Source organism: Lynx rufus, unplaced genomic scaffold (assembly GCF_022079265.1).
Source record: "Lynx rufus isolate CCGP_SWC_20201006 ecotype Redwood Valley unplaced genomic scaffold, mLynRuf1.p SCAF_15, whole genome shotgun sequence".
Lineage (NCBI taxonomy): Eukaryota > Metazoa > Chordata > Mammalia > Carnivora > Felidae > Lynx > Lynx rufus.
This window is the reverse complement of record NW_025814829.1, coordinates 33,096,111-33,116,262: the sequence shown is the minus strand read 5'-3', so window position 1 is coordinate 33,116,262 and position 20,152 is coordinate 33,096,111. Positions and strand designations below refer to the sequence as shown.

The 20,152-nt window shown below is 40.8% G+C and overlaps 1 protein-coding gene across 1 annotated transcript in view; it reads right to left on the bottom strand.

Annotated features, from left to right (window-relative positions):
- The window catches only part of FLVCR1 (FLVCR heme transporter 1), a 36,301-nt gene extending 21,429 nt beyond the window's left edge, over positions 1-14,872 (bottom strand). The window contains exons 1-3 of the mRNA XM_047076823.1: positions 14,117-14,872; positions 8,845-8,989; positions 3,100-3,240 (exon numbers count right to left, since the gene is read on the bottom strand). Of these exons, the coding sequence (XP_046932779.1) occupies positions 3,100-3,240; positions 8,845-8,989; positions 14,117-14,854 (1,024 nt within the window). The 5' untranslated portion in view covers positions 14,855-14,872. The remainder of the gene's footprint in view (positions 1-3,099; positions 3,241-8,844; positions 8,990-14,116) is intronic.
- Positions 14,873-20,152: the final 5,280 nt, after the last annotated feature.

The window sequence follows — 20,152 nt, the reverse complement described above, 5'->3', positions numbered from 1 at the left end:
CCGCTCAAAAGCAGCAATAGATAATATGTAAACAAACAAAACTTTATTTATAAAAACAGGCAACAGAGTTGACTCATAGGCCATAGTTTGATGACTTTTGGTGTATATAATCATATTATCTATGAATAATAGCAACTTTCTTCTTTTCAACTCATCTACTTTTAAATTTTGTGTTAGTGAGCCAGCCAGAAATTCCAGCTGGATGATGAATAAAAGCGATGACACAGACATCTTGTTTTAAGGGATAGTGCTGCTCCGAAGGTTCTGCCTCTAGAATGATGTCTAGTAGAGAGTTTTTGTAGGTAAACTTTATCAGATTCATAAAGTTCATTTTTCTTTGCAGTTTGCTAAGTCTTTAATCAACGGGTATTGAATTCTATCAAATGCTTTTCCTTCAGCTATTGGGCAAATTTTCCTCTTTGATCTTTTACTGCAATAAATTATATTCATGAATTTCTAGTGCTAAATCAGTTTAGTACAACATCATTTCTTAAACCAAACTTGGCCAGGATGCATTGTCATTTTTATAAATTGCTAACATAGCTTAGCTAATATTTTATTTTGCATTTTTACATTTTTTTCATAAGTGAAATTGACCTATAATTCTTTTCTTGCACTGTTCCTGATTTTGGTATCAAGGTTATACCAGCCTCACAAGGAAGCAGATGATACCAGTGATTGTCTCCAGGGAGGGGAACTCCTTGGAAACAGAGAGGTAACCTGGGGACAGAGACGGGGGAAGACTGGTTTTTCATTGTATGCCCTTTGTACCTTGTGAATTTTATACTGTGTGCACTATGCATCCTTTGTAACCTACTAAATTTTGTACAAATAAATAAAATTTAGAATTAAGAAAAGAGAACTCTGATCCTTTATAAAATAGGTATATTTCTATCTCAAAAAAGTTAGATAAAATAATATATAGGGAAGACCTTTATAAATTTCAAAAAAAAATAAAAAATTTTCACCTTATCACTTATGTATAATCAAGGAAGTACTAAATGATGTGTTACAAAAGAAATGACTCTTAAACTGTTGTTCGCTTTTTAGATGTTTATATTACGTCCCCAGTTGGATTCTAATTTCTTCAGGGAAGAAATCACATACTATGCTTCTTTTTAGCCCACACAGTATCTAGAGCACTACTCTACAGTCAATGTTGATAATTACTGATGGAATAAACAAATAAATGAATGAGTAACAAAATGAACAGTAAGTGAGGCAAACATTAAGTTGGCCCTTGTAGGATCACTTAGTGGAAAAAAGGAGCACATTTCAGGTAAAAGAAGAAATGGCACAAAATTATAGAGACTAGTATTAACAGTGTATATGCACGTGGAGGCATGTTTGTGTACGTGTGTGTCTGTGACAAGGGGTTGGTTATAAATGGACTGAAAGAAAGTTTTGTCTTGGGAAACAGTGAGAGATAAAAGAAGGTAGGAATCTTTCTTCCTTAAATGATAGGCTACAATACAGAGAAAGACAGATGCCATATGTTTTCACTCTTATGTGGATCCTGAGAAACTTAACAGAAACCCATGGGGGAGGGGGAAGGAAAAAAAAAAAAAAAAGAGGTTAGAGTTGGGAGAGAGCCAAAGCATAAGAGACTCTTAAAAGAACAAACTGAGGGTTGATGGGGGGTGGGAGGGAGGGGAAGGTAGGTGATGGGCATTGAAGAGGGCATCTTTTGGGATGAGCACTGGGTGTTGTATGGAAACCAATTTGACAATAAATTTCACACATTAAAAAAAAATGATAGGCTACAGAAACGAATTTGTTCTTATAGATAAAAATGACCCACTGTATTTACGCTACTTCCCAGTTACGTGTTTTAGGGTTAGGCTAACCAACAGAAGTAACCAGCAAAATTAAGAAAAGGAACTATGACATGCTAAAGTATTAATGATGATATGACATAACATCTGGGGATCTGCTTAAAAAATATTCCAGGAAAAAAGTAGAGGAAAGAAATAAAGCAAGAATGGTGAAATGCTGATCACTGAAGCTGGGTGATGATGGGTACGTAGGGACTCACCATACTAAACGCTCTACTTTGGTGCTCAACAATTTGTACTAAAAAAAAGAAAAAAAGATGAAGTAATCCTGGTAAAAGGGTGAGTGTTTAGATGAGGGCATAATTTTTAACCACTTGTAAAACAGTTATGTACTAGGGTGTGCACTCCCAAAAAGATGTAAAAAAAGAGAACAGCAGTGAGTGACTTCTGAAGACAAGACAGAAATAAGGGGTGCTGGCAGTTGATACAAACAGAGTTAACATGAAAAACAAAGAACAGGGGCACCTGGGTGGCTCTGTCAGTTAAGCGTCCCACTTTGGCTCAGGTCATGATCTCACGGCTCCTGAGTTCGAGCCCCGCGTCGGGCTCTGTGCTGACAGCTCGGAGCCTGGAGCCTGCTTCGGATTCTGTGTCTCTCTCTCTCCCTCTCTCTCTGTCCCTCCCCCACTCACCCTCTGTCTTCAAAAATAACATTAACATTAATAAAAATAAACATTAAACATTCAAAAATAAACATTAAAAATAAACATTAAAAAAATGTTTTTAAGGAAAACAAAGAATGAACTGTCAGCAAACTCTGAAGGGAGGCAAATATGTTGGTGCCTGCAGTCAAGGCCACAGTGTCAGAGGAGTATCCGTCAGCTGTCCTGAAATATCTAGAAGGGTGAGAATTCTTTTTCAAGTTAGAACTGGCTAAGGTGATCGCGTTAGTGTCTAGTCCTGACTGGGTAGGTCCAAACAGACGCCAGTTTGCACAGGGTCAGAGAATGGAGCTGTTGGTGACGTTTCCCATAAGCTTACGGTAATTTATAAAGGACTTAAAATACTCTGTGAACACAAACTCAAAAAAGTTGACAGAATTTGTCTATTTGAGATCTATTATTTGTTTTTGTTTTAAAAACGTGTTAAGAAAATCCATCCTGAAGTTTTCACTTTTAGTTCAAAATTTATGACTGTGCCGTGATTATTTTTACAGTTAACAAACCTAGCTCATTAAAGCTCAAACCACTAGATTAAATGAAAATAATCTACAATGCTCAAAGGTTTACAGAGACATCGCAGAAAATAAAAGAAAACCACTTACCATAAGTGATCAATAGAAGGACAAAGGGAACGTTTCTAACTAGGTTCCTTATTGATTTCTTATAGGAGTACTCAGCAGGGGGGCTGTTTTGAAGAGCTGCTTGAGCCTGACTTGGTGGATACTGAGGTTTTTCTTTGAATGCTAGAAACAGACATGAAAAGGAAATTAAATACATGTATTTAGTGAGTGGACTAAATCAGTTTAAATTTAAAGAGGTAGTGAGAGTTTTATAGTGAGGCTTTCAGTTTCATTGATTTTTAAGTGAGGAATGTCCTCCTGGTCCCCCGAAACTGACTACAACTCAGAGATTTGGCCAGTTCACATGACTTAACTGCAAAACCGTCAATAACATGCCACAACCTTGCCCACTGATTATTCCATTTTCAGTTAAGCAAGATTAATTTTTATTATAGTAGGTAGTCAACAATTCCATTTCTAAATTTAGTTCAATTTGTAATTGGAGGTAACATCAGAAATAAGCAAACCGATATGTTTATTGAACTTTTTTTTTTTAAACATTTATTTATTTTTGAGACAGAGAGAGACAGAGCATGAACGGGGGAGGGGCAGAGAGAGAGGGAGACACAGAATCTGAAGCAGACTCCAGGCTCTGAGCCATCAGCCCTGAGCCCGACGCGGGGCTCGAACTCACAGACCGCAAGATCGTGACCTGAGTCTAAGTCGGACGCTTAACCGACTGAGCCACCCAGGCGCCCCTGTTATTGGACTCTTAGAAGATTATCTTGAGTTAGTTAGCTATTTCCTTTTAAATTTTGATATGAAATTTATCAACTGATCTAATTACACCTCTAGAATTGAAACAGGTCCAGGTGGATTCATGGCAGCAGAGCTCACCAAAACATCAGTTAATTACGATATACTGAAAACTTACCAAACTAAAACAGACTTCTATTTTTACAGGTGTCACAACTAATTCAAGAGGAGACATACTCATGAATATTCACTGGTTAATATGCTTACATCAGAGGACTGGACTGGTAGACATAAAATGTTTAAGTTGTTGCAATCCCTCCTCTTCCGTTCACCCTATCTGCTCCTTGCACTGTGGAGGGCATCTGTTGTCCTTTCCTGAAAGTCTCTTTGTGTCCTAGTTAAGATAGGAGATATCTCTTTTCATTAATATTGGTAATACACAACTCACACAGTTGTAAAACAAAGCTTCAGAACGTAAAAACCATGCTTACAAGGGAGTCATGGGGATTGAGTGAGTCTTAAGCCTCTTACTTCGGTTTTTATTTACTCTGGTAAAGTAAGTATAAAAGGCTCAGCTTTGAACTCCAATTCAAAATGAAAACAATTCTTATTAATCTTCAACTCTACTAAATTTATTTCCTGAATACACGTGTTATCGTTTAGTTTCAGGTAATTAACTGCCCTGTTGGATAAAATCAGGCCTGTATTAGCTACACAATACACTAAAGTCAGGTTTAATTCTATACGAAGAAAAGGAAACAGAGGAACAGAAAACAGGGTCTCTGCCCCTGTTCACTTGGCACTGATTCTTTCAAATGATGAAATATGGCTTTTCTTTCTCCCTTGAAAACTAAAAAGCAATAGTCTTCTACTTTCTTCTCCCCACCAAAAGCGTGAGCCAATAAAATGATTAACTACCGGGGCACCTTGCTGGCTCAGTTGTTAGAACATGCGACTCTTGATCTTAGGGTCGTGAGTTCAAGCCCCACACTGGGCACAGAGCTTACATAATAATAATAATTAATAATAATAATAATAAATAATAGTGATAGTAATAAACTATTAAAGCAGTTATTCTCCAAAGTAGCCAAAGGATTTGGGGGGCACCACATTCAAACTTTTTCTCCCATGATGAATAAGCATATCTATTGTGTTTAGGAGTACTTCTACTTTTTGGAATTAGGTAATAACATTACCTTTTGATTTCATTATTTGTCCTTGTTTGATTCAAGCAGACATTACACATATTAACTTATTAGAAGACATGTAAAGGTTTGAATACTGGCTCTGCCTCATATTTTGTATAACTCTGAAGAAGTCAATTCCTGTCTCTCAACTATAGATTTCTCATTCATAAAATGGAAATAACAACAAGCTGCTATGAGGATTATGTGACATTTGCAAAATAATTTTGTAATTATTGAATGCTACACAAAATACATTGTCTTTTTGAGTAATATTTATTTTTAAGAAGTCAGAGACTTTATCTCAGGGGCTTGAAATTCTCATAGCCTGGGTGAAACACATTTCTGTTAAAAGTTTACAATAGCAGCCTATATATAAATATCCTGAACATAAGAATCAAAAGTAAAATTACACATACATGTTCTTTATTCATGTGTTTAAGTGCCGTAACATTAAATATGCTGATTGCCATTACTTTTGGTTTCTCTCATTCACTCATGTTAGTGAATCAGGATGGTAAGCATTTTAACATACACACTTGAGTTAAGTGATATAGTTTACTGCTGTGCTGCACAAGAACAGCTTTCAAATACAACAGCATCACCACTTATACAAGAACAATTTGAAGTGGAGCAAAAACAAAACTAAATAAAAATTAAAATGACCTATTTTTATACATAACATTTTAAATATGGACTTAGGGTACCTGGGTGCAAATTTCACCTTCAGTATTTACTGTGACCATGGATAGGTTAAATTCACTTACGTTCTGTGCCTCACTTTCCTCATCTATAAAATGGGAATGATAATAGTACTGTCCTCATACGGCTGTGAAGACTGAAGGATACAGCATGTAACGTGCCTTTAAACACGTTCGGTACTTACCAAACAACCACATGTTAGAGGGTATAATCATGTGGGGTGTGAAGAATGAGGTATTAGTGTGCAATTCAGTGGAAGGCTTGGGTTAATTCCTAGAAATGCTAGACGGATTACATTCACATGTAAGTTCCATGAGGGAAGGCAGGAGGGTTACATGGCATGAAGCCTCAAGATAGCATTTTTGAAAGACTGCTGAATACCAATTTAGTATATGACACGTTGCTGAAAAGCATCAGCAAAGCCAAATTACTTTACCAGATTTGGTTGGGCTTCCAAAGTATTTATGGGTAGAATTTCGAGGAAGTAGGACTGTCCCTTAGTGATTAAGGACATTTGAGTAGGGATTTTAAAAATAGCCCATATCTCCCTCAATCACAAATATTTGGGAATAAGAAAAACAAGTACATTTTTTGTTTAAATATCACAATTTCAACCTGAGACTTTCAGGTCACAACTGTAAATTATCTTGCTTTTATTCTATGCTTGGCATCATAACATTAAGATTACAGGTCACCAAGCAAAATTTGACAGTGAGTCCTTTTTTCCCTGCTCCATTTCCACTGTCTGTTCAGACCATGAGTACATAAATAAGCAATAATGTACATGAAAAGGTCTCTTAATTTCTCAAATAACACAGGGTGCTATGTCAACGGTCACACCTATTATTATTGCCTTTTTGTCCCCTTCCTTGACAAATAAGTATCTTATCTTTGTAGCATCTCATATAGATATGCTTAAACACATATGCGTCATACACATAATTTCATATGTATAGATATCACCTATAGAACCTGTTCTCTCACTTCTTCCGAAGAGACAAGCAACTGAAGACAATAGAAAAAGGAAAACCAGAACTGATGTGAAGATAACACAAGCAATCCAAGGAAAGAGGGTTTTACATTTTTAATAATCCCTAGTGCTAACAGAGGATCCATTTATGCACAATGTATATAAACTACATTTCATTTAGCAAATCAAATACAGCTACCAGAAAAGTAGACTTAAGAGTTTGTTTTTAAAAAATAAACAGTTAACCCCGAACAATGTGGGGGTTTGGGGCACCAATCCCCTACACAGTTGAAAATTCATGAATGACTTCTGACTCCCCCCAAACTTAATAACCAATAGCCTACTGCTGACCAGAGAGCAAGTAGGGGAGAGGGGCAGAGGGAGAGAGAGAGTTCCAAGAAGGCTCCATGCTCAGTGCAGAGCCCGATGTAGGGCTCCATCGCACGACCATGAGATCATGACCTGAGCCAACATCAAGAGCTGGACGCTCAACCAGCTGAGCCACCCAGGTGCCCCTGGTATTCTTAAAATAAAGCAAGCTAGAGAAAAGAAAATGTTACTAAGAAAATCATAAGGAAGAGAAAATACATTTACAGGACTATAAAAAACCCATGTATAAGTGGGCCTGTGAAGTTTAAACCCATGTTGTTGGAGGGCCAACTGTAGATTTTGTTTATATCTTTGTTAAATTGCTAAAATAGTACAGGGATAATTTGTCCTTTTTCAGTAGTCTGTACAGGGCAAATGTGTCACTCCCTAATTGAAACATAAAAACCAACCGTAAGTAGGTTGGACGTGTCAGCGTACTTTATATGCTACCAAGAGAGTATTTTGTTCATTATCTTTGGGAGATTAAATATATGGGCAGTTCACCTATAGAGGCAGTCTCTATCAAAACTGTCTTCAGCCTACATTTCTTTGAAAACTAAAGATTTCATATCTGGAGATCACAAAATTTGAATTTTTCATTACTATTATAGCCGTGGTAAAAATTAATCTATAAATTTTAAAACTCCAGCTATAATGCAACTTGATGTAAATGTTAATGATTGAAAGATGGCCTTTTTACTTTAAAGTTGCTTTCTTCTTCAAATCAATTTAAGACATACTGAGCCTTAAACAATACTGGATGCCCAAAGGGCAATATGATAGTTATATTAGCAAACATATTACTTAAAAAACCTATCCTTTTGCCTGAAATCAAAATTGTTTCCCATTAAAAATAAACTTTAGGAGCACCTGGGTGGCTCAGCCGGTTAAGCATTGACTCTTGATTTCGGCTCAGGTTATGATCCAAGGGTCGTGGGATCGAGCCCCGCATCGGGCTCCACGCTGAGTGTGGGGCCTGCTTGGGATTCTCTCTCCCTCTCCCTCTCCTTCTCCCTCTCTCTCTCTCTCTCTCTCTCTCTCTCTCTCTGCCCCTCCCCTGCTCATTCTCTTTCCCTCTCTCTCTCTAAAAAAATTAAATTAAAACTTAAAAGTTTAATTAAAAAAATAAAAATAAACTTTAAAAAGCAGACCTTCCCAAACCTTCTTCCAAACTGCTGATGGCTGCTTGCAGCTGATTTTGACTGACTGCTTCAAGAGACAGGCCCAGACGAGAGGACTCAGTGACGACCGGAGGCAGCAGGGCTTTGCTGGAGTGGCCTAACAAGCAGACGGTTGCCGGTCTGAGATTCTGCTGAACAGCTTGCTGCTGCCCAGGATCGTGCACCGGTCAACATTTTCAGATCCAGTTAATTGTTAAAATGGGGATCCTTGGAGGGATTTATCGTTAAAAAAAAAAAAAAGTTGTAGCCTATTTGCATCATTTAAAGCATGAGAAGAACTTGTTCCTGGCTATGTTAGCATAAGATGCAGAACACGTAGAGCAGTATGCAAAGAGGAGGCAGCTAATATGTTTGCAACAACAGTCATCAGGGAAGAAAAGTTAGTAGGGAGGTAAATTAGATGAATTAGTGTTCAAACCTTTACAATATTTAAAGAGATGTAGCCGACCATAACATATCCCTAGGGTTGTAGCGTTCGTTATCTGAACAAGGGCAACAGCAAGAATGAAACAAGCAAATGGCACTGGAGATATTAGCATAAAAATGTTGAGGGTTAGCTATTTTTATTTTCATGTGTTTGTCATGCATTTATCTATTTAAGCAATAGGGGAAAAAATTCACTCACCAATTATTGTTAAAAAACATAAAAACGTGGCAACAGATGATGTTCCATAAAACATGGTGCTGATATTACAGGCCAGAAGATCTGTGTTATTCTGCGTGTTGGGCACTAAAACTGGTGGCAGCAAAAAGCCAATGGCAGCTCCAAGCTGTAAAATAAATAACCCTGTTAATAGCCATTAGTATAAGAGAAAAAAAGGACAAACTGGCAATTATTACAACATAGAGAAGACAGCCAGTATTTGAGGTGTCAGGTGTAAACCCTAAAGCACCATGTTCTAATGTGAAAGGGTAAGTGCTGACAAATGTCTTTCCTATTCAACAAACTCCTACTATCTGAATGAGTCTGCTGTAAAGATGTATAAGGTACGGTCCTTACCCGTTAGATGCTTACAATCAAAAAGGGGAATAAGAATATGCAGCATAAGGCTGAGAAAAGATGATGTATAGAATGGGGGAAAATATTTGCAAATCGTATATCTAAGAAGGGTCTACTATCCAGAATACATAGAGAACTCTCACAACTCGACAACAAAAAGACAGATAACCAATTCAAAAATGGGCAAAGGACTTGAATACACATTTTTCCAAAGAAGATCTATATAAATGTTCAACAAACACGTGAAGAAAAATGTTCAACATAAGTTAATTAGTAGGGAAATGCAAATCAACACCATAACGAGATACCATTTCTTACCCACAAGGATGGCAGTAATAAACAAACAAACAAAAAATTGGAAAATAACAAACATTGGCAAGACGTGGAAAAATTACAACCCTTGTACACTGTTAGTAGGATTGTAAAATAGTGCCGCCAGTGTGGAAAAAACTGAAAACAGGTATTCAAACAAATATCAAATATTATACATGAATATTCATAGCACCCTACTGCAATAGTCAGAAGGTGGAAACAACCCATATGTCTATCAGCAGATGAATGGATAAACAAAATGTGGTATGTCCATACAATGAAAGATTATTTGGCCATAAAAAGAATGAAGTACTAATATATGCTACAACATGGATGAACTTTGAAAACATCCTAAGTGAAAGAAGCCAGAAATAAAAGGTCACATATTGTATGATTCCATTTACATGCTATGTCTAGGACAGGTGAATCTATAGAGAGAAAAAGCAAATTAGTGGTTACCAGGGGAAAGAAGCAACAGGGAGTGAAGAGTGACTGCTAAGTGGGTATTGGGTCTTCTTTGAGGGGAGATAAAAATGTTTTGGAACTAGAGGGAGGTGATGGTTGTACAACACTGGGAATGTACTAAATACCATTGAGCTATACTTTAAGATGGTTAATTTTATGCAATATGAATTTCACTGCAGTAAGAAAAACGTAAGGTTGAATATGATAATCACAATGAAACAAATAAAATCAAAGTATTAAGGGAGCTCAATAGAGAAAGATAGATTCTTTCAGGGATGAAGGTGAGGAGGAAGGGCCCAAGACAGGTTTCCAAAAGGCACCTGAGGCAGACACTAATAGTCACCAAATACTTCATTTGCTCCCTTACAAAAAGCCCGATAGAGACATTAAACAAGTAATTACAATAGAGTGTGGTAAGTACAGTGATGGAGAGGTAAACCTGGATGATCATGTGATCTATTATCTGAACAAGGACACTATTCAGAGTGAAAGGGACTACATGAGTAATTAGCCTAATGAACAACTGTATACCTGGACCATCCCAGGCAAACTGGGGTATACAGTTTGGGTATACAAGCTGGGGTATACACTCTAGCTAAGACACTACTTTGAAGGAGCACCTTGTATATACTTGGGGTTCAGGAAAGATTTCTGCAGGAGCTAAGATCTGAAGAAGAAATTGGAATTAGCCAAGTGAAACCGGAGTGTTCCCAATCAAGGGGCCATCATGTACAGAGGAAGGAAAAGACCATGACCTTGTGAGAGGCTGCAAGTTGTGGACAATTCCCCTCAGAGCAGTGACGGAATGTGGATGTGAGGAATGGTGGGTGTGCAGAGGCGAAGCAGAGGAGCTGGTAGGAGGCAGATCCGGAGGGTCTCACATTGTCACATTACAGAGCTTGAATTTTATCCTAAAGGCAAAGGAAGCCACTGCAGAGGGCAAGGGAGTACCCTGAACAGATGTGCATGTTATGAAGACCACAGGGGATAAATGTGCAGAGTAGCAGGAAAAGAGCAAGGGTTGCAGATAGGAAAATCAGTCAGCAAGCTCTAGGTAAGGGCTGCAGGTGGCCAAAGCTAAGACAGTAGCAGTAGAAGGGAAGAGAAATGAACTAAAAGACAAGGTAAATTTTGATGGGTGGAATCATATGGAAATATTCAGCCCCACAGTATCTATATGAGTCTGAAGCTCATTCATTTATTCAACAAAATTTTATAGAAAATCGACAATGTGCCAGGAACTGCATTAAAGGCTGGAGATACAACTGTATACATTCAGACCACATGCCTATTTTCATGACACTTAGAATCTAATGGCGGGTTTGGGAAATGAATAATAACAATGAATACATAAACATATAAATATATCAGATGTGATAAGTGCTATATGGAGATAGTATAATGATGTAATGAATGACTGGGCAACTCTAAAGGGGATCTTCAAGAAACACCACTAAATGATATTTAAAATGAATTTAAACTGAAAGTTAAGTGAGAGTAAGGATGTAATAATGTGACCCTAAGAGGAAGAACATTCCAGGCAGAGAGAATGTTTCTGCAAAGGCCCTTACACAAAATCCAAAATTAGTGTTATTTAAGGAACAGAAGAAGACATTTTCGAGTAGAGTTTAGATTTTAGGTATTATGGGAAATCACTGGCAAGTTCAAAGCAGAGCAATGACAGGATCTGATCTATGTTCTTTTTTTTAAATTTTTTTTTTAACATTTATTCATCTTTGAGAGACAGAGAGAGACAGAGCACGAGAGGGGTTGAAGCACAGAGAGAGGGAGACACAGAATCCGAAGCAGGCTCCAGGCTCTGAGGTATCAGCACAGAGCCAGATGTGGGGCTTGAACCTACAAACCGCAAGATCATGACCTGAGCCAAAGTCAGATGCCCAACCGACTGAGCTGCCCAGGCACCCCTGATCTATGTTTTAAAACGGGTCTCTTGGGGTGCCTGGGGGGCTTGGTCGGTTAAGTGTCCGACTCCTGTTTTTGGCTCAGATCATGATCTCCCAGTTTGTGAGTTCGAGCCCCACATCAGGCTCTGTGCTGACAGTGCGGAGCCTGCTTGGGATTCTTGCTCTCTCCCTCTCTCTCTGCCCCCACTCTCAAAAATAAATAAATAAACTTAATTTTTTTTTTTTAATAAAAATACAAAATAAAAAGAGTCTCTCAAGGGGCACCTTGGACTAGTTTAAGCATCCGATTTTGGCTCAGGTCATAATCTCACAGCTCATGAGTTCAAGCCCTGCATCGGGCTTTGTGCCGACAGCTCAGAGCCTGGAGCATGCTTAGGATTCTGTGTCTCCCTCTCTCTCTCTCCGCCCCTCCCCTACTTGTGCTCTCTCTCTCAAAAATAAATAAATAAGCATTTTTTTTTTTTTGAAGCGTCTCTCAGGTTACAGACCTGGCAGTAGAGATGGAGAATGAAAAGTTAGGATGCTGGAATCAGATGGACTTAGGTATAAATGCTGCCACCAATTAGCTGTGTGACTTTTGGAAAATAATTTTACCCCTTCAAGTCTCAGTTTCTTTATCTATAAAATGGTGAGACTAATGGTTCCTACCTTAACATTATTAAATTCAAGGACACAGTGCATGTAAAATACTTAGCATGGTGCCAGGTTCTTATTCAATAATGTTGAATATTATTATGAATGATCACTCCACAATTTAGGCTGAAGATGGGGGCCATGAGCAAGTTCACAGCTACTAGAGCCACAGGAGGGACGAGAACACCTTCCTTATAGGAAGAAGGCAGAGGTGTGCTAAATGTTAGAGGGAAAATCTGCCTATGGGAAAACATTTCCATTTATTGTTCATAAACAGATAATCCATAGATATGGAGTTAATATTTCTGTCATGCTCAATGAAGTATTAATATTGAATATAATTTTGTAAATGAAAAATACTTTAAGAAAACAGTTCCTATCTAAACACATGAAAGCAATCAACTAAAATATCAGTTATATAAATTATTTTGAATACACAACAACTACAGTTCAAGCTACCCTTTCTTCTGTACTTTTAGACAAAGAAAATAAAGAAAAAGTAGGAAGCATGTAGAGCTAGTCTTTTTACAGATTTTTAGCTAAATCTTATTGCGTGAAGTTCTTGGTTTACAGACTTTTAACTACGTTCTACTCAAGCTGAATGAACACTCAATACAATGTACAGAAAGTATCACAGAACTCCACTTGCAAAATGTATTAACAATAAAAGAATCAGTCTTCAACTACAACACACACACACACACACACACACACACACACACACACACCATTCCACTTAGTAATGCTACTGGAATGCTGCTGGAATTTGAACCTATTGTGTTAGAAGGACTAGGAAGCACTTTAAGGAACAATTGACAAAATAAGCCACCCTTTTACAAAGGGTTCCATGATCTGTGATCTGTCTTGCATTTTCTTACTGTTAACAATCGCTAAGTGGATTCAGGGATGTTGTGAGGTCTTTACCACCAGAACATTTATTTCGCTGTCATTTATAAGTGTCATGTGCCAGGCACTCTGCTGACTGCTAATATATAAAATTAAACAGGAGGGGCGCCTGGCTTTGTGGGAAGAGCATGCAACTCTTGATCTCGGGAGTCATGAGTTCCGGCCCCCGTTGGGTGTAGAGATTACTAAAAAAGATAAATAAAATTTTAAAATGAATGAATGAATGAATGAAAATAAAACAGGAGCTGCTCACTCAAAATGAAAACAAACTTCCCAGAATCCAACACCTTCCTTTTACAAAGAAAACACTGGGGGTGACCCTAATACCTGCCTAAGTCTCATTCCTTACTACGCTGACAAGTTTTCTATGGTGTTAGGGTTATATGGGCCAGTTCAGTTCATTATTTTATAGGTCATTCTCAAAGCAGGATGATAAGGTGGTCACTTTAAACCGCTTTTCAAAGTTCTATCCTTACAAATAAATCGAACGTCCTCTTTAATCCAAGACTGCCTCCTATCTTATGACTACACATCTCCTTTCCTTCATTTATACACAACTGCCTCCTGAGGGTCCATCCATATGCTCAGCTCATACAGCCTAGTACTTTATGTGGTTCTTTAAGGATCCGATTTTCATCTATCACCCCAGTCCTTACCTGATTGCCTAGCACGGCGGTGGCACAAGCCGTGGATACCTCCTTGGGCCCAAACCACACTGAGGCGATGCGGGAGGGCAAGCCGAGAATGAACACCTGGGCCACGGAGCAGAGGCACTGGCCCAGCATGGTGACCCAGAAGAGATGCTGCTGCACGCTGGCGCACTTGACCCAGGCGCCCAGGCAGTTGAGGCCTGAGCCCAGCAAGGCGGTGAGCCGTAGGCCTCTGGTGTCCAGCAGCCACGTGGCCGGGAAGATGAGGGGCACGTAGGCCAGCATGTACACCATGGACAGCCAGTCAATGTGCAGGGAGGAGACGCCGTAGAAGCCCTCGAAGACGTTGCTGATAACACTGTACTGGATCCACTGAAAGGCGTTCACCAGCGAGTACAGGCTGAAGATCAGGAGCACCACAAACCGCCGCGCAGACAGCGCGGTCTGGGGCGCCGGGGAGCCCTCGGTCCCCGGGGTCTCTTCCCCGGGGCCCGTGGGCAGCAGCCGAGTCTGGGTCTCCTCCTCTGGAGCCAACGGAGTCTGCGGCCTGCATAGGGCTTCCGCCGCGGCAGCGAGGCTGTCCCGAGACACTCCATTCAGGGTCAGGCAGCCGGCTTTGGGCCCGTTCTGCAGCTCGGCGCCCACCTTTCCGGGGGGCTCGCCTCCCGGCACCAGGAGGTATCCATTCGTGGGCTGGTGCCCGGGTGCCATCGCTGCCCCCTCCTCATCGTTCAGCTTCACCATGTCCCTGGGGTCCCCCGCGCCGCCGCGAGCCCCGGCCCTCCTCCCCCCTCCGCACCCCGGGCCCAGGACCCGAGGCCCTCCCTGCACCCCAACCCCAACCCCTTGGCCCACCGCTCATGCGACCCTTTCCCCGGCAGAGTGAGCCCGAGTGTGAGCCGCGAACCTCAGCCCGAGCAGTCGGAGTCCGCAGGCGAAGCAGATGTACTCGAGCGCCTCCAGGCCCGCGGTCACCCTGCGCCAGGCCCCGCCCCAACAACGTCATGTCACCGCGGGTGACGGCCCGCTGACCAATCAGTGGGAGTCTCCTCCCGGCGCGTAAGCCAATCGGGGAGCTTCCGTGAGGGAGGAGGCGGGAGCAAATTTGCCGGGAGGAAAGCCGGAAGGCGGGGCTGGAAGGTAAGGCTGGGCGTCCTCCTCCCCGGAAGGATGCTGTAGCCCCGAGTAACAGACGTGGGGAGAGGGAGGAAGGAGGTGGGGAGGAGGTGCAAAGGGTGCGCGGGAGGGTGAGAGGCGGCCTGGGCACCTCGGCCACTCGGGACTGGGAGCAAGGGGTAGGCAGAAACGCCGGAGACAAAGAGGCAGACGAAGAGGGGCTCCCCTACGGCCAGGTCCACAGTCAGAGGACGAATTTGGCCTCGCCCCAGCACAGCTGTCTGTCAAGATCGGACCCTTCCTTTAGAGCAGACAGGACCACGTTTCAGATGTTCGTGCCACCTTGGCAGAGGGAAAACACCAGAAAGGGTTTCAATCCAAGTAAGAGATTTCGTCAGAAATCTGCCCTTGTGAAGTTGGAACCGCCCCCCCCCCCAAACCACCACACACACACACACACACAGCCTGCTGATGACTGAGGCTGGTGAACGGTGCTGTGCCTGAGCAGACCTCGTGACTCAACATTCTCCCTTGGACCACCTCCTGTAGTTAGCACTTACTGGACATGCACATTCAGTGGGTTCAGTGGGTTCCAGGTACCGAACTTGTTTTGAACGGTATGTTCCAGACACTGTGGTGCCCCGGGGAATTAAAAACAAAAAAGAAACATAGTTCCTGCTCTCAAGAGCACGGGTTCCTAGCCTTGAGAGTCTTCTAGAGAAAATGTTAGCCCTGCTGCTAGTTTAGGAAACTAATTTTGCAACAAAACAAATAGAAAGACTCCAAATATTCATTATTAAAGTGAAATTGAAATCCAAGGTGTCTCACTATGGGTTTAATCTTGAAAAGTGCTGCTTATCTAGAAGCCTAAAACCCTGTACATCTTCTCTTGCCTCTTAACGTTCTTTTGGTGGTGTATATCAGATCTATGCCTCAGATATACATCAGATACCTTTCAGTACAGGTGAAATACTATGTAATCCTAAACTTTAAGGAATACCGTGTGCATTTTAATATCGTTTTTGGCCATGCTATATAAATTGCCACATGTCGCCACTCTCCTCCTCCTCTTCCTCCTCCCCCTCATCCTCCTCTGTCCCCTTCCCTACTTAATTTTTCTTCTTAGAGCTTACCACTGTCTAAAATGTCCTATATTTTACTTTTTTTTTTCTGGTTATTTTCTCCCTCCCCACTAGAAGGTAAGCTCCATGAGGGCAAGTCTGAAAATGTATTGCTATTTCCTGAATGAGTGCAGCTAACAAGCATCGAATTACTATTTAGTATTTTAAATAATTACTTGCTTTGTAAATGAATCTGTTTTTTCGACTTGCAAATTTCCCTGCAAATATGATTTTCTAAACATTGATTTAGATAATATTTCAAATTATAGAGCTGTGTTCTCTGAATGAACAAACAAATAACCAAATATGGAATCCAAAGGACTTCAGTCTTAATTAAGAAGTTTATTTTATGGATTTCTGGAAAAAACAAAAAACAAATTTCACTGCTTAACATTCCGCATGACTTATTATCCAATACTCAGAGACATTTTTTAAATACCTTCATGTACCATGAAAGTTTCTACATAGCTCATGGCAAAGCTGTTTAGAAAGGGAATCCAACGGGTAGAATTTTAAATGGACCTTTCTTTACTTGTCCCCGTCATACCTTCATTCCAGATGTTCACAGTAAACATTCAGATATCTGCAAATGTCCCACCCCCTTCCTGAAACCAGAAAATGGCAGATTATATTAGGCCTCATTTCCCCATTATCCAGTGTGTGTTGGAGCTTGTCTTCTGCCAGATCGGAACAGTAACTTCCTTCTCTGCACGGAGGCAGCTTCCTGAATGTACTTCTGTAAGGGGGCATTCTTTCTGATTATATATAGGCTTTTTCTATTTAGAGATGATTTGGCTTCTCTATGTCCTTAGCAAGAAGAACTGTGTTGAGAGTCCTCTGGGCATCCTGGATCACAGTCAGTATCTAATTTCCCTCCACATTTGTTACCATCTGGCACCTATTCTTCTCTTGCCCACTTTGTCATTTGCCTTCCCTGCCCATGGCAAAGCTCTGTATCTGACCCTGTCACCATCTACGTGGAGCATCGCATCAAGAGGGTTTAGAGGAGTGGAGAAAAGCAGATCTAGAAAATCTGCTTTTTCTAGAAGAAAAAGGAGAAAATCCAGGAGAAAATCGACCTGGATTTGAATCCCAACTTCAGTACTCACTAACTGCACACCCTTGGGCAAATTACTTAGCTGTTTTATGATAGTATATACTTCATAGGATTGTTATTATGAGGAATAAATGAGTGAATGATGGCTGGCACATGGTTTAGGCATTCTTAATTACAGTTATTAAGGTAGTTTATATAGTGGTTAGGGTCCAGGCTCCAGATCCAATTGGCCTGGATTCAAATTCTAGCTCTTTCAGCTGCATGACTTTGGACTAGTTACAGTGTACCTCAGTTTCTGCAACTGGAATATGAAGACAATATTCATGAAATTGTTGTGAGAAATAAATGGCTGATAAATATAAAGTGCTTAAATCGTGCCTGACCTCTGATCTATAGTAATCAGTACTATACCCAGGAAATGTTACCCAAAGCCATTATTATCAACTCCTGTCTTTCCTCAGAGTTATATCTTGTTCTCATGTTATCTTAGATTTGATCCCATCTTGCCTATTGAAGCCTGCTTGGATTGCCCTGGAGTTACTCCAACCTCTCTCAGACTGAGTTCCTAATTGTAGAGCTCCTCCCCGGAGGGTGCTCTGAGAATGCCATGAAAGGGCAGCACACAATGGAGTATACCAACTACTCTTGGCCTAACAAGTGGTAGATTTCTTATTAGAGGTGGTCAACAGTTGAATGGGCCACTATGCGACATATCTAGACAACAGATGGTACCTGTATTGGACGAGGTGTGCTGTGGATAGGATTCCTGAATTCCATAGAAAATTGAACTATATGAGATCTAAGATTTCTTCTGACTCTCGGTTTCTATGACTTATGAAAAGTAAAATACTTCCAAAGAAAGGATTAGACAAAATTCATATGCTTAGTTCAACAAAGTTCCCTAAGTAAAGAATGGACTACAGAAAAGGGAAAACTCAGCAGTATCTCTTTGTAGTATCATCCCAGACTCTTAACCTTGCCTCCTCTCTCTGAATACTTATTAACCAGCTAGGCATGAATCATACTTTATATCATAAATTTGGATGAATAACAGCATAAACCTTACTCTCTGCCAGAGAGGACAGTATTGGGAGCATCACTTGGCTGGGAGTCAAGAGGAGATTGAGCTACATTATGGGTGTGGAATGCCAAGTCTGAGAGAGATTTGAATAAGTAGCAGTTGAGCAATCTGAGATGTGAATGGCATCCAGGAACCAAGGTCCAAGATGCTATCAAGAGTGATGTGGCTGTTCCTGAGCAAAGGTCTCCTGCAGTCTAAGAGGCTAAGATGCAAACCAGAACAAGGCTATTAGATGTAAAATCCACCATGTTTCATGAGGAAGCGGGTAGATTTCAGCAGCCTTACCTTCAGTTTATACCACCATTACCGTGCTCTATCCACCCGAGTGGCTGAATTTATGCTATTGTAGTCTGTGGAAAGATTAAGTTGGGAAAGGAGGGGTGGAAGAGGCTGGAAACCTGAATCCTCCTATTATGTACCTTTTTTTCCCCTTGAGGCGTTGTGTGTGTGTGTGTGTGTGTGTGTGTGTGTGTGTGTGTGTGTGTAAAACATTCATAGAAAAGGATCCCAGGATTTTCCCTTCTGTGTATTTTTGTCTTGGTTCCTTTTGGCCCATGATGCCAGTTGGGTTCTTACAGAGAAACCAAATGGAAGGGGGAGGGGACTGAAAGTTCCAACCCTTTAGTCACTAGGTTGGTTCCCTTGGCAACCAGGCCCCATCCCTAGGTTCTTTCCAAAAGTCACTTCCTTAACATGACAAAGAAATCAGCACAGGAAAGTCCCAAGATTTGAGAAGTTCTGTGCCAGACACTATGGGGTGAAGTCCAAATATGTTGTTCTTATTATAAATCACTAAAACACATTAGCATGGTAGTAGGTATATATTAGCAAGACTAATTCCTGATCTCCAGGCTTGGGAGGTTGCTAATATCCATCCCGCCCTCCCTGCCACCTCTGCCTTAGGTCTGGATCACAGAAGGAGCTGGATGTGGCTGAGTATGCAGATTGGAGACAAAACCAACAGCAGAGAAGGATTGGCACAGCAGAGGAGAAATCACACCGTATCGGGCCACTCAGTGACTCTAGTATGCCATGTTTGTGTTTATCTTGCAGTCTGCCTCATGATCGGGTAAGAAATGCTCTCCATCTTCCCTTAACTTAGCCAAATCCTACCCATCCTTTATGGTCCAGGTCAGTTCCATTCCTACCTCCTTTGTTAGTCTATCTCCGTGATTGGAGCCCCTAGAGATGTCATCCTCTTCTGACTAGTAACACCTTTGGAGCTACTCACTGAACATTTCCCGGTGGTTACTTAGCTTTTCCTTTGCATATTTTATCCCTTATCTAGATTTGAGCATCTTGAAACCGGGGACTGGATTTTATATCTTATTATAACACCCTCAGTACCTAAACAATTTCTTTAGTTGGCAATGTAGGGGCCCAGGGCAGGTCACCCCAAAAGGTGCCACAGTGGCTTCCTGATGACTTTGCATTAAAGCTGCCGAAGAAACAGCCAGTGCAAGGACACTCTGACCTAACTCTGTCCTGTGAAAAGGGGAAATAAATCTCCCATGTGGAAGGCACCTTCCCTGTGCCAGGAGGTAGAGAGATAGGGAATCCTTATCAGCAGAAACAGGGAATTTAAAGCCAAGAAGGCCATATAAACAAACTCTGTTACTTTTGACTAATTTACTACCTCAGCCCACATGCTGTTTAGAATTTCTTAC